Raw genomic sequence first — 15,044 nt, forward strand, 5'->3', positions numbered from 1 at the left:
TTAAACTAAATAATAATTGTCCATAAAAAATTAAACTAAATAATATTTAGTAGGAGAATTATATATAATTAATTAGAAAAAATTAAACTAAAATAATACTTATCTATAAAACATGGCCTAATATGATGACAAGTGTTCTCAAAATGGTTTCTTTTATTATATAGTATAGATTATATATACTCTATCATAATACATATAAGGGGGTAAAAAGGTATTTTTACATAGTTTTAAAAGTTTAATAAATCACAAGTTTTAAAACTGTTGAACCCTGGCAAGTACTACTCAAGCAATTGTTCTCTTCAATAAAGATTTAAGTCAAGGGTTGTAAGAATCGATCTTCAATTAAACGGCCGATGAAGACAAAAAACTGCTCAAATAAACAACTATTGAAGACAAAGACAAAAAACTGCTTGAAGAATTGATGCTGAAGGAACAATTGTTATCTTAGATAACGGTTGTTTGTTAGGACATTTGCTTTGTGTATGTCCCTTGTTTTATAACAACTAAGAACCATTCAGTTAGTTTTATTGTTAGACGTTTTTCTGTGTATAAATGCATCATGGCATTATCAAGATCTATTAGTTAGTAGTTATTAGATCCTCACATAGAATAGTAAGATATTAGTTTTTTTTTTTTTTTTTTTTTTTTTTTTTTTTTGGGGGGGGGGGGGGGGGCTTGTACTTGTAGTCACTAATTTAATGAAATAGAATGTGAGATGATTTCTTATCTATCATTGTGTTAATTGATCATCTTTATTTCGCTGCATATTTCTAATGAAACTGATCAATGGTTACTCTTTCATTGATCGAACAAAACCCTCAGATCCCAACAATTAGTATCAGAGCTAGATATCTAGTTTCGAGCTAACAAAATGTCACATCCCAACCGATGGCGGAAACATCGGGATCTCGACTTCATACCACTATGTGACAATATAAATTAAATTCCAATTTCATTTCAAGACTAATTGTCATACAAAGATTCCCAATAAAACACAATAATTGTTTCAAAACAAACATAACATCAAAATAGGTAAATTAAGTCTAGTTGTGTATCTAAGTCCACCTAAATCTTGTTTCATCTTTTAACCTCATCTCATCAATCAACCTGCAACATGTATTAAAATAGAGTTCAATGCAAAAGCAAAGGCGAGTATACAAGTTTTTGTTACATAGCATAATATAGCATAAAATAGTTTAAATGCTCATATCCAACATGAATCATATTAAGCAAGTTTACTAGCATGCTGAAACAATGTACTTATATGTTCAAACCCAAGTTTCCAACGCGTTAAAATAGCCTATCCCAAATAGAATAACGGGATGTTAACATATTTAACTTAACAATAACCCAAGTATCGTGGGCGGTGCGTTAATCCTATAGCGCTATAATTGTTAAGGTAGGCTTGTACAAAGTTAATGAGCATATCGACACGAAAAGTTTACATAGCATACGGGATTAACAAGAATTATATAGTCTTATGTTTAAACGTGGATAGAGTGTGATTAAAATAGTCTCAAATGTTGTGTTTTGTATAAGATATGTGTTGCACCCAAAAGTGTTTAAAAATAAAAATGGGTTCGAGTATACTCACGGTTTTGCAAGCTTTCCTACTTGAAATCCCGCGAGTGATGTTGGTGGATGGATTCGTTTGGAGCACCTTGTCCTTCTACATGAAGAAAACGTAGGTGTGTGAGTTTGGGGAAATCGAAAGATTATAGATTCGGAGTTTAAAATGTATGGAAAATAACATAAGCTAAAATAATCATCTTGTACATATAACACTTGTTCTTGACACTATTGAAACTCAAAAGAGTTTGTATGATTTCATAGATTCAAAGATCCATTAGAGTCGTAACAAGTGCATGGTCATAGATGATGTATCATATTCTTGACAAGTACCTACTAAGTTATTATCAAGTTTAGTTACTTAGATATATATATATGGAATACAAAGATAATATAAAGATTACAATGTCCTACAGGTCAAGAATGAGGTAGGAGATTAAAGTCTCCAGTTAGGCACCTCTTTGTGTCATATAATTCATATATGAGGTAGTGAAGAAACATTGGTTTAATTGACCAGAATCAACTGAACCAGGGGGTTTGAATCTGCATAAAAGGGTTTATCTCCTCTCGTTCGCTTCATAGGTGACAGATCTTCTTCTCTTCACAGTAACTGCAAAAACAACCACCGTTAGACTCGCCACAGGGGGAATGGGGGTTCTCTCCGTGCCCACCCTCCGGCGTGAGAATAAGTACAGGTTTTATGAAGAAGAAGAAGTGTAAGTGAAGTGAATGTAACTTGAAGATTATACCTGAATTATCCTTCTATTTATAGCCGAAGTTTGGGCGGGAAAACTTGTTGGTGAAATATTGACGGAAAGTGTTATTTCCGTAAGCGGTTATTTTTCCCTCCATTAATCACTTAAAGAATGTGAGAGCACACGGTTTGCGATCTTTGATAAACGGTTGGTGTATTGCCACGTGGAAAGTGGGCAATTGAAGATCTCTCTTCAATTCTGTGCCATCATCGTGACTTCAAGAGAGCCTGGGATGACGACACGTGGCCAGACGGTTATAACCGTCTGGTGATGCACGATAGAGCCTTCTAGAAGATTACAGCTGTAATCCTGTGTGGCTCCTTACTGTATGGGAGTGTTTATTAGTATTTTTCATCCTTATCTGTTATGGAGATTGGCGCAAGGATTCGTTAGTTTCCTTTTGGCGCGTGGGTGCTGCTTGTTGTTTTTCCTTCTAACTTTTCTTTGTAGGACCAGTGCGCGGCTGATGTGCGTGAAGTGTGATATATTTTTGATGTATATTTTTAAGTCCTTTTTACACTTTTAGCCAAGTTTTAAATTTATAAAACACGATATTCACTAACACTAAACACACATATGGGCAAGTGCACCCATCGTGGACGTAGTATAGTGTTGGTAAGATACCGAGGTCGTCCAAGGACACAAGAGCTTTTAGTACCGGTTTATCCTCAACGTCTAATCAAATCAAAAAGTTAGAAAAGATTTTTAAACTAAGAAAATAAAAACTAACTAAATGCTGAAAAATACAAATAAAATAAAAACAGATAGACAAGATGAATCACTTGGATCCGACTCGTGTATTAGTATAACCTTTGATTATTTTCGCACTTTTGCACTTGTTTAAGAGATTATCTTAGTTATTGTAGTAGGCCCCTCTTTTGAAGGCGACGTTACCCTCAACTCAGTAGTTTGAGTCAGCAAGGATACAATCCTAAAGGGTTGGATTATTGGAAGATAATGAATTAAGTTATTAATGCAGATTATGGTAGGCCCCGCTTTTGGCGGTGACGTTACCCTCGGCTAAGTAGTCTGAGTCAGCAGGGATACAGTCCTAAATAGCCGGGTTATAGTATTAATAGTAGTTAACTTATGAGGGGGTCAAAGAGTTTGGATCCCCGCCATCCAATACCTATGGGCATTGAAGGAGATGCTACTAAATTTGACCCAGGTCCCTTGCAGGACCTCTAAACGCTGAACAAGGGCAAGACCCTTACCAAACCATTCCCTTAACCCCCGACCAGGTAGCCAACATACCTCCATATAGACCGTGGAGATATTAATGGTGAAAATCTTTTATTTTATATAGACAGTAAAATAATGCCAAGACACCACGGATAAACGATAAGGAAAGATCACCTTCAACATAAGTAACTAGTTATTAAAGTCATTAATACAAAACCAAATAAAAAGTGCAAAAGATTAAAAATAAAAAGTATTATACTAAACACTTGTCTTCACCAAGTGATGTAAGAGATTTAGGCAAACATGGCCTTGATTGTCAAGAACTCTTACTATCAATCTTGGATCCCGAGACGACTCACACACTCTACGATGGACAATGGATGATGGTGGTGGATGATGGTGTTATGGTGGTGGTGGGTGGTGGATGAAGTGTGAGAGAGGTGGTGTGCCAAGGGATGAGTTGGAATGAAACCAAGCACTCCTATTTATAGGCTGAACAGAAGGCTGGGCACGGCCCCGTGTCCGCTGGACACGCCCCCGTGCCCGTCTGACACTCTCTCTCTTCATTAATTGTAATTCGCAATTACAATTAATGCGCCTGCTGTACTTTCTCCACGCCCCCGTGCTCACTGGACACGGCCCCGTGGTGGGCAATAGAAGCTTCTATAGGTTTGTCTTTTCTGCTGCTTCTTGGGCACGGCCCCGTGCTGGCTGAGCACGGGGCGTGTTCAGTCTTCTGTTTTCTCTTCTTTGCTTGGGAGGATGCCGTTGAGGGTTCGGGCAATCTACTTTTGTTCCTTTTCTTGTATTTATGCTAGAATTAGCTGTCTTTTTGCTTCTTTTGTGTATTTGAGCTCATTTCATCCTGAAAATATAAAAGGAAGACAAAAACACTCTTTTTCCAACATTAGTACTTAAAAAGGGTTAGTTTTATGCCTAATTTGATGTAATTTATATGTTGCATTTTACACACATCAGCGGCCGCGCAAGGTCTAAAGAGGGTTAGAAGGGTGAGGTTGTGGTATGGTCCCAAGTACTCGAAGCGAGGTTTTTGGGACCATACCCCTTCAAGTCCCCCCAGTCTAGTGTTCCTCTTATGCAAATAAGTGGAGCACTGGACTATGAGAGAGGTGCTTTTGTTGTAGAGTTTTTTGGCGGGAAAGTGGAGAATCTTTTTGTAGAAGATACTCTTTGCTCTTTATTCTTATTTTGAAAATCTTGACTTTGGGCAAGAAAATGTAAATCTTCGTGGAGAAGATGTTTGTATTTTATCTTTTGCTCTGAATTGTTTACTTGTGGAGTCTTTTCTAATCATGAGCTGACTGTTGTTTACGTCATCCTAAAAATGGCTAATAATTTTAAATTACCCTTCTGTCTTCTCATTGAACTGTGGCTTCTTGGAATGCGTGCATACGCTATCAGAATGCATTTAAAGGATACGACACTTGCAGCAGCAGCACCGTTTCAAATGGGGATGATTTGACACTTAATCCTCACAATTTTTACCATCTTTAACGTCATTTTACTTCTACTATATATATGCATATAGAAGTTATGGAACTTTACCAATTTTTCCAATATGAGGGTTAGGCGTCGATTCCGCTCCCGGAAAATTTTAGAGGTCTTGAATGTTTTTGAAGCTGCTGATGGTTACTTCTGCTTGCTGGCTTATCGCCGGAAGACGCTGCCGGAGATGAAGACGTACGTGGAGTTGGTCGATCGGAGTTTGTGAGGAATCCTGCCCGTTCTCCCTTTGCCGAGGGAGTCACCAGACTATCAGCATATGCTGTAACTCGGGTTTTTCCGGCTGGTTGGAGGGGAAGTTGCTCTATTGTATACCCTGTGTGGTTCCTTCGGCCGAGACTCCGGCTGGTGATCATGCGGTTGCTCCTGTTGTAGCTGGTGAAGGGGGTGTAAACCCTGTTGATCCTCATCCTGTTTCCGACTATGGTGAAGTATTGCACACTTCTTTGGGTGTTTTGGATACGTTTCCTGGTGTGTAACTTGCTTGTTTTGTATCTAATGCCTTAATACACTTTCGTGTTTTTGTAAAGTTTGTTAATGTGCTTTGTTGCACAAGTAACTCTTTTTCTTTCGATGTGTTGCATACACGTTTTGTGTTCATTGCGCGTGGCGTAGAAGTTGTGTTTGAATTACAATATGTTGCATGTGTATAATTACTTTGTTATGTAAAGCGAATGAGAATGGTATTGAGCCACGTAGATCTGGGCTGTGCGCGGGGCTTATGCCCGTTAGACCGTTTATGAGGTTTTCAGTGTTTCACCATATCGTTTTCGCGCGTACCAAAAGGAATTACATGCAATTTGTAATAAACAGTAAAATGTATAAGGATAATCTTTGTATTAATAAGGCACGGGGACGATAGATACAAAGTGAAATAATTAAAATAAATACATTGCCTGTATAAGTCTGGCCTTCTGTGGCGAATAGCTTGGCTTGGTTATATGTAGCACCTGCGCAGCTGCTGCGCGTTCCAGGTGCGGGGAACGTCTGTTCCGTCGAGCCTCTTTAAGGTGTACGCCCCTTTTCCCAAGACTTCATTGATAATGTACGGTCCTTCCCACTTAGGTGCTAATTTGCCTGGATTTTCCGCGTTGGATGCTTCGTTATTGCACAGAACGAAATCCCCTGGGACGAAGGTGCACACGTGTACGCGCGCGTTGTAGTATTTTTCTAATTTGGATTTATACCTTGCTTCTGCAATGGCTGCATTCTCGCGCCTTTCCTCGAGAAGGTCTTGATCCATTCTTCATTCTTTTTCATTATCTTGTTTTTCCATGGCAAGCATGCGTGGTGACGGAAGGCTGATTTTTGCTGGGATTACTGCCTCCGAACCATATACTAGGCTAAATGGAGTTTCCCCTGTACTGGTTTTTGGCATGGTGCGATGAGCCCATAAGATGCTAGGGAGCTCATCCACCCATCCTCTTCGCGCAGTGCCCAACCTTGCCTTGATGCCATCAACTATTTGCTTTTTGACACTTTCATCCTGCCCATTTGCCTGTGGGTGCGCCACAGAAGCAAAGCTGTGCTCGATTTTCATTTTTTTGAACCACTTCTGGAAGTCTTCCGAGGCAAAATTTGTGCCGTTATCTGAAATGATGCGTAATGGCAACCCGAATCTACAGATGATATGTTCCCATATAAACTTGCGGATTACCATTGCTGTGGTTGACGCTAATGCCTTAGCTTTCACCTACTTGGTGTAGTAGTCAACTGCCAGAACAATGAATTTAAATGCGCCTGGCGCGTCGGGAAAAGGACCGACGAGGTAAATACTCCATTGTTGGAAGGGCCAAGCCGAGGTGACCGGAACTAGAGGATTTTTTGGATGGAGAGTTTTCGGCGCGTGACGCTGGCATGCTGTGCATTTGCGCAATAATTCCACTACATCCACATGCATCCCTGGACAATAATAGCCTGCATTCATTATCTTTGCCACTACCATGCGCGGTCCGGCGTGTATCCCACATAATCCTTCGTGGATTTCTCTGACTAAGTACTGCGCATCTGTTTTATCGACACAACGTAGGAGCGGACCCATAAATGATTTCCGGTATAAGATACCGTCTACCATTTCGTAGTTCAGCACTTTGTTCTGGATCTTCCTAGCTTCCGCTTTTCCTTCTGGAAGTTTGCCATGCTGCAATACATGATGATAGGGGACATCCAGGATGGGTTGCCGACCTCGATGATGTTCACTTGTTTTAGAGGGACGGATGGGTTGGATAATACCTTGATACGTACTTTCTTTGCTAGATGTTTGAAACTGGTGGCGGCCAGTTTGCTCAGTGCGTCCGCATGTTTATTTTCACTTCTGTTTATATGAACTATCTTGAATGTTTGGAACTGGCTGATAAGCATTCGTGCTTGCTCCAGATATAAAGCCATGGCTTCGCCCTTAGCGTCGTAATGACCATTAACTTGTTCAGCCACTAGCTTTGAATCGACGTGAGCTTCGAGGTTTTTTGCTTCGATTTTAAGTGCCAAACGGAGGCCTGCAAGAAATGCTTCGTATTCTGCCTCGTTATTTGTACTCTTGAAGTCTAAGCGTATTGCGTATGTGAGCTCGTGATCGTCTGGGCTAACCAATTGAAGACCTGCGCCTGCACCGTCGTCGTTGGAAGCTCTGTCTGTGTGCAAGGTCCAAACCCTATCGTCGAAGACTGGAATAGGGTTTTGGATTGCCTCGCATTCTTGTATTTTGTCTATGGGGACTTCAGTGGCGAAGTCTGCTAATACTTGTCCTTTGATTGCTGGTTGGGGTTTGTATAGGATATTGTATCCTCCTAGATCGATGGACCATTTGGCCAATCGTCCCGCGACATCAGGTTTAGACAGTATCTGGCCTAGATGATAATTAGTGAGTACTGTAATAACATGACCAGAGAAATACCGGCGTAGTCTTCGTGATGCGTGTACCAGTGCGAGGACTAGTTTTTCTATTATCGAGTAGCGTGTCTCTGGGCCGGTTAACATTTTACTAATGTAGTATATCGGAGTTTGGACGCCATCTCTTTCTACCATTAACACTGCCCCAACCGCTACTTCTGCTGCTGACAGATATAAGATTAGCGGTTCTTCCTCTCTTGGCGCTGTTAAAGTTGGTAACTGGATTAGACATTCCTTCATTTGTTTGAAGGCTATCTCCGCTTCTGGTGTCCACTGAAAATGGCTCTTTTTGGCGCAATTGTGCAACGTGCTAATGAACGGATAAGATTTCGCCGCGTGGTTTGCTAAGAATCTGTTCAAGGCTGCTAATCGTCCCGCAAGTCGGTGCATCTCTTTAACTGTCGCTGGTGACGGCATTAGTTGGATGGCCTGTACTTTCTCCGGATTGACCTTGAAACCGTCTCTGGTTACTATGAACCCTAGAAACTTACCCTCCTCCATTCCAAAGGAGCATTTTGTTGGGTTAAGTTTTAAATTGACGTTGCGCAAAGAATCAAACGTGCACTGAATGTTCGCGAGCATGGTCTCTTCTTCTTGGCTCATGATGACAAGGTCATCCATGTAAACTTCCACTGTTTTACCAATGTCTTCCCCAAAGACTCTATCCATCACGCGCTGGTAAGTAGCCCCTGCGTTGCGGAGACCAAAAGGCATTTTCGTATAGCAAATGATACCTTTATCTGTACGGAAGGCTGTTTTGTCTTCATGTTCCTCTTTCATCTATACTTGATGGTTGCCTTTGTAACAGTCTAGAAAACACTTCTAGCGGAAGGATGCTAGAGAGTCAACTTTCTTGTCTATTTCCTGGAGCACATAGTAGTCTTTCGGGCAGGCTTTGTTGAGGTCTTTAAAGTCGACACACATGCACCAGCCGCCATTGTGTTTTTGAACCATTACTGGGTTGGCGACCCAGGTTTGGTACTGTACTTCGCGCAGGATCCCGGCGTTAAGTAACTCTGTTACTTGCTCGTTTATTGCTTCTGCTTTTTCTGCGCTGAGACTGCGCCTTCCTTGCGCGACGGGTTCTGCTGAAGGTCGGATGTTTAAGCAGTGTTGCGCTATATCTCGTGGTACTCCAGTCATGTCCGCTGGGGACCAGGCGAAGATATCTTTATTGTTGGAAAGTAGTTCCTTCAACTGTATCCGTATTGGCGGTGAAATGGCATGCCTTAACAAGATGGTTTGTTCTAGATACTCCTCATTGAGAACCCATTATTCCGGTTCGTTTGAAGGTTTGGCAACCTTTGCTGGTGGTTCATCGTCCACGTACATGACTTCCTTGCTGGAATACAAAATTGCTACCCCAGTTTCCGTCAGAAAACCGCAAGCAGCGTGTGGTATGGAGGTAATCATGCTGAATTCTCTCTGAGATCGTCTTCCTATTAGTACGTCATGGCGCGATGTTGCTGGCATAACCATGAAATTCACTGTGACATTGCGCGAGTGTTCGCCATCTGAGAGAGTCACAGGAAAAGCGATTTGACGCAGAGGAAAAACAGCTTCGTTGCAGAAACCAGTGAGAGGGAAATCAACTGGTTCTAAGTGTGCTTTATCTTATGGATCAAGTTGCTTGAAGCATTGTTCATAGATTATATCCATCGAGCTTCCTAGATCTATGAACATGTAATTAGTTCTGTAATTGCCGAAGATACCGGTGATAATTACTGGTCGTTCTTCCTGAGGACCTCCTGGGACGACCGGGAATACAACTTGTTGCTCTCTCCAATGCTGACTATGGCTTCGTTTGTCCGGCCTTCGTGAGGGACCTCCTTGTACCATATTTATCTACTTTGGTTTGGCTTCCTAGTGATTGGTATCTTCTGATTTTCGTACCATCTCTTTGTGACTGCTAGATTGGATGTCCCACTGGCAAGCTAACTGTGGGTCCAATACTGTAGTGTCGAATTTTCCCTTACTTGCTTCTTGAATATCAGATCTGTTGTTTAACAACTCAGATCTTACGTTTTGTGCAAAAATTTGGTTCATGGTGACTTGGAACCTGGCGAACCAGTATTCTGGAGTTTTCTCCAGGAGAAGATTTGGACGGTTACGAACTCCTATTTGTACCAGGGGGCCGTTTTCTTCCAGATGACTTTTGTTGCTTTCTTCGTTGCTCATGATTCCGTCGATCTGGATATCTCGGGTTGCAGAACCCTTGAATTCAGATCGAGGAACTGATGAGTGAAATGACGAGTTCTCTCCCATATGAAACAAAGGATGAAAAAGAAATGAACCAAAACGAGAAGAAATGAATGAAACTGAGAAATCGGTGGGCGCCAATGAAGAAACACTGGTTTAATTGACCGGAATCAACTGAACCGGGGGGTTTGAATCTGCATAAAAGGGTTTATCTCCTCTCATTCAGTTCATGGGTGACAGATCTTCTTCTCTTCACAGTAACTGCAAAACAACCACCGTTAGACTCGCCACAGGGAGAATGGGGGTTCTCTCCGTGACCACCCTCCAGCGTGAGAATAAGTACAGGTTTTATGAAGAAGAAGAAGTGTAAGTGAAGTGAATGTAACTTGAAGATTATAACTGAATTATCCTTCTATTTATAGTCGAAGTTTGGGCGGGAAAACTTGTTGGTGAAATATTGACGGAAAGTGTTATTTCCGTAAGCGGTTATTTTCCCTCCGTTAATCACTTAACGAATGTGAGAGCATACGGATCGCGATCTTTGATCAACGATTGGTGTATTGCCATGTGGAAAGTGGGCAATTGAAGATCTCTCTTCAATTTCGTGCCATCATCGTGACTTCAAAAGAGCCTGGGATGACGACACGTGGCCAGACGGTTATAACCGTCTGGTGATGCACGATAGAGCCTTCTAGAAGATTACAGCTGTAATCCTATGTGGCTCCTTATTGTATGGTATCAGTGAATTAAATAATATCCAAGTCTGGATATTATTTATACGGGAGTGTTTATTAGGATTTTTCATCCTTATGTGTTATGGAGATTGGCGCAAGGATTCGTTAGTTTCCTTTTGGCACGCGGGTACTGCTTGTTGTTTTTCCTTCTAAGTTTTCTTTGTAGGAATAGTGTGCGACCGCGCAAGGTCTAAATAGGGTTAGAATGGTGAGGTTGTGGTATGGTCCCAAGTACTCGAAGCGAGGTTTTTGGGACCTTACCCCTTTAGGTAGGAAGATCAAAGCTTCCATTTAGGTACTTGTATTGTTCACCACTACACTTGTTGTTATAAAAAACAAGGAGAGTCATGAACTTAGAAGTAATAATCAAATAACAACAACTAATCTATGGAAAAACATCAAGTAGTGAGTGGATTTCTATGAAGGATAGCCCAAGCTTGTCCAACTATCACACATTCATCAAGCTTCAAGCTTAAACACCACTTGTGGGTAAAACCCTAACTAAAACAGAATGTTTGTGAGGTTTTAACCTCTGATTTAACATTTCTCAACCTTGTTTTTTAGCCCAACTAACCATTCAATTGATTAGGACATAGGTTTGAGATGAGATAGACTCAAGTTCAACTAAGAATAACAAGTTTAAATGAAAACAGAAACTAACAGTCCACTTTGGAGCCTTTTTGGTGACATTTAAGAGCTTTGTTTTCCATGGAAAACCTCTGGAAATTGTCCTGAGGTTGTTCCAAGCAAGTGGGAAAAAGAATGGATGAAAATTTTAAGTACTGAGTGAGTTATTCTCACTTTAGTGAAGGTTGATGATTCTATTCGAACTTCAGATTATCAGCTGATTAGAGGAAGATTTGAGAGTGTTGTTGATGATTTGCAAAGTGTAAAAGCTTGGAAGGCACTTGGGTTTTATAGGGGAGGATTAGGGTTGGGTTAGTTGTGTATTAAATGCATAAATTTCAAGTTTAAAATCCAAACAAGGCACAAAGTCCGCCAAAAAGCGCATCTGGTCGCGCTGGGTTGCGGAGCCTGGCCGTCGTAGGCCGCGACCAAGTGAGGGTGGTCCGTCGCGGGCCGCCAGGGACTCCAGCCACGCAAATGTTTGTTGTTTTGTCACTTTTCACCCCTAAACTTTCCTTTTTGCATGTTTAAGCCATTTTCATGGTGTTTTAAGCACATTAATCATAATTAAAGGTGTTTTATGTAGATGAATCATAAACCACACATGAAATAAGTATAAACATGAATATTTGACATAAATAAGTGTCGAAATTGTCTAAATGTAGCATATAGTTTACAAGTTTGCAAGTTTTGACAATTTTTGCACAAAGTATGAATGAAGTGTGGTATGAATGATGTTTTTGAACGTGTGAACATGTATGAAGTGTATATAACATAAATGTAACGAAAACGCGAATTTCATTATGATTCAAGTATCAGATTTTACAAAGCTTACAATGAAACGATGATTACAAGAATACAAAGTATCTAAAAATAGGATTACAAGCAAGGGTTTCCAAATATAGAAAGTACGAAATTGCAGGGCGTTACAGTCTCCCCTCCTTTATGAAATTTCATCCTGAAATTTAGGAAGAAGTAACGAAAAGATGCGGATACTTAGTCTTCATATCACTCTCGAGTTCCCAAGTAAATTCCGTGCCACGTTTTCCTTCCCTTCAAACCTTGATGATAGGAATTTGACTGCGTGTCAGTTTCTTGACACCTCGGTCCATGATTTTGACGTGTTTCTCAACAAAATGCAAAGTGTCGTTGATTTGGAGATCTTCGAGAGGAACTTTAAGTCCTTCTTCAGCGAGACACTTCTTGAGATTCGAAACGTGAAACTTTGGATGAATGTTGTTGAGTTCTTGAGGTAAATCGAGTCGATAAGCCACCTTGCCAATCCTCTCGAGTATCTTGAAAGGACTAACATAGCGAGGGGCAAGTTTTCCTTTTTTACCAAAATGAACTACTACTTTCCAAGGAGATACTTTGAGTAGATAGAGATCACCAACGTTAAATTCCAATGGTTTGCGTCTCTTGTCAGCATAGCTCTTTTGTCGACTTCGAGCCTTGAGTAGATTATGACGGATTTGAGGAATCTTATCCGTTGTTTCTTGTATAATCTCAGGGCCAGTAAATTGTTTGTCACCAATCTCGTGCCAGCTTAATGGAGATCGGCATTTGCGACCATACAAAGCCTCGAAAGGAGCCATTTGAATACTGGAGTGATAGCTATTGTTGTACGAGAATTCGATCAAGGGTAAGTGCACATCCCAACTACCACCAAAGTCGATGATACAAGACCGGATAGGGTTTGGATAGTGCGTTCAGTCTGTCCATCCGTTTGAGGATGAAAGGCTGTACTAAGATTCAAATGAGAACCCATATCGGACTGGAAAGTTTGCCAAAGACGCGAAGTGAAACGACCATCATGATCAGAAATGATGTCAAGAGGAATACCATGACGGCATATGATTTCGTCAGTGTAAAGTCAAGCAAGTCGTTCAACCTTGAAATCCTCGCGAATAGGAAGGAAATGAGCGGTTTTGGTCAAACGATCGATAATCACCCAAATGCTATTATGACCAGAAGGTGTACGAGGAAGTTTGGTTATGAAGTCCATAGCGATGCTATCCCATTTCCAAACGGTTATTTCAGGTTATCGAGTAGACCAGAAGGTCGTTGATGCTCGGCTTTGACTTTCGAACAGGTGAGGCATTTAGAAACATACGTGGTGATGTCTCTCTTCATACCGGGCAACCAATAGGATGCACGAAGGTCGTGGTACATCTTATCAGCACCGGGATGAATCGAGTACTTGGATTTGTGCGCCTCGTTCATGTTGAGTTCACGTAGATTGTCACGATTTGGTACCCAAATGCGATCACGACAGTATTAAAGTCCATCGGATTTAGTAACAAGTTGATCTTCAGTAGCACGACATATTTCTACGAATAAAGTTCCTTCGTTGGCGGATGAGTATTGAGCTTCACGAATGCAAGTGTGAAGATCGCTTGAGATGCGAAAAGAACGAATGCTACTAACATGAGACTTACGACTAAGTGCATCGGCCACGGCATTCGCTTTACCAGGATGGTAGCGAATCTCGCAGTCGTAGTCGTTAAGTAATTCCACCCAACGGCGTTGTCGCATGTTTAGTTCCTTTTGGTTAAATATGTGTTGTAGGCTCTTATGGTCAGTGAAAACCACACACTTAGTACCATATAGGTAGTGTCGCCAAATCTTTAACGCAAAAACAACTGCGCCAAGCTCAAGGTCATGGGTAGTATAGTTTTTCTCATGTATTTTGAGTTGATGAGAGGTGTAAGCGATGGCTTTGTCTCGTTGCATGAGAAGACAACCAAGACCACGATTCCAGGCATCACAATAAACCACGAAGTCATCATTCCCATTGGGAAGAGCAAGGATAGGAGCGTTACAAAGCAAATTCTTAAGAGTTTGAAAATATTCCTCTTGCTCAGGATCCCCAGCAAAAGGTTTCTCTTTCTGAGTCACCGAAGTATGAGGAACGACGATTTTGAAAAGTTTGAGATGAATCGGCGGTAATAACCCGCCAACCCTAAGAAAGAATGGATTTCAGAAGGAGTTTTAGGTGCAGTCCAATTCTTCACAGCTTCGATTTTGGAAGGATCCACATGGATTCCCTTTTGACTAACAACATGTCCAAGGAATTGGACATCTTTGATCTAGAACTCGCATTTGGAAAACTTCGCGTAAAGACGTTCGATACGTAAAAGCTCGAGGATAAGGCGTAGATGACGTTCGCATCAGCTTGAGATTTAGAATAAATAAGAATATCATCGAAGAAGACGATAATGAAACGATCCAAATAAGGTTTACAAATGCGATTCATGAGATCCATGAACATAGCGGGTGCGTTGGTCAAACCAAAAGGCATAACCACGAACTCGTAGTGTCCATAGCGAGTGCAAAACACGGTTTTCGAAGCTGGTGATAACCAGATCGAAGATCGATCTTGGAGAAGCAAGTAGCGCCCTGAAGTTGGTAAAAAAGATCATCGATGCGCGGAAGAGGATAACGATTCTTGATGGTGAGTTTGTTGAGCTCACGATAGTCGATGCACATGCGGAACGAGCCATCCTTCTTTTTGACGAAGAGTACGGGAGCACCGCAAGGTGAGGTACTTGGACGAATGAAGCCC

General features: G+C 41.2%; 1 protein-coding gene across 1 annotated transcript; it reads right to left on the reverse strand.

The window, feature by feature from the left end:
* Positions 1–6,276: 6,276 nt before the first annotated feature.
* Positions 6,277–8,699, reverse strand: LOC110887663. Its single transcript, XM_022135241.1, has 3 exons — positions 7,263–8,699; positions 6,728–7,170; positions 6,277–6,649 (listed from the first exon to the last, which is right to left on the reverse strand). The coding sequence occupies exons 1-3, from the start codon at positions 8,697–8,699 to the stop codon at positions 6,277–6,279; spliced, it is 2,253 nt and encodes a 750-aa protein (XP_021990933.1).
* Positions 8,700–15,044: the final 6,345 nt, after the last annotated feature.

This window comes from Helianthus annuus, chromosome 5, assembly GCF_002127325.2.
Source record: "Helianthus annuus cultivar XRQ/B chromosome 5, HanXRQr2.0-SUNRISE, whole genome shotgun sequence".
Classification (NCBI taxonomy): domain Eukaryota; kingdom Viridiplantae; phylum Streptophyta; class Magnoliopsida; order Asterales; family Asteraceae; genus Helianthus; species Helianthus annuus.

Coding starts and splice junctions, on each gene's coding strand:
- LOC110887663 (XM_022135241.1), bottom strand. CDS start 8,699: ATGAAAGAGGAACATGAAGACAAAACAGCCTTCCGTACAGATAAAGGT. Junction 7,171..7,262: donor CAAAGAAAGTACGTATCAAG/GTATTATCCAAC, acceptor CATGTATTGCAG/CATGGCAAACTTCCAGAAGG. Junction 6,650..6,727: donor GCAGTTGACTACTACACCAA/GTAGGTGAAAGC, acceptor TATCATCTGTAG/ATTCGGGTTGCCATTACGCA.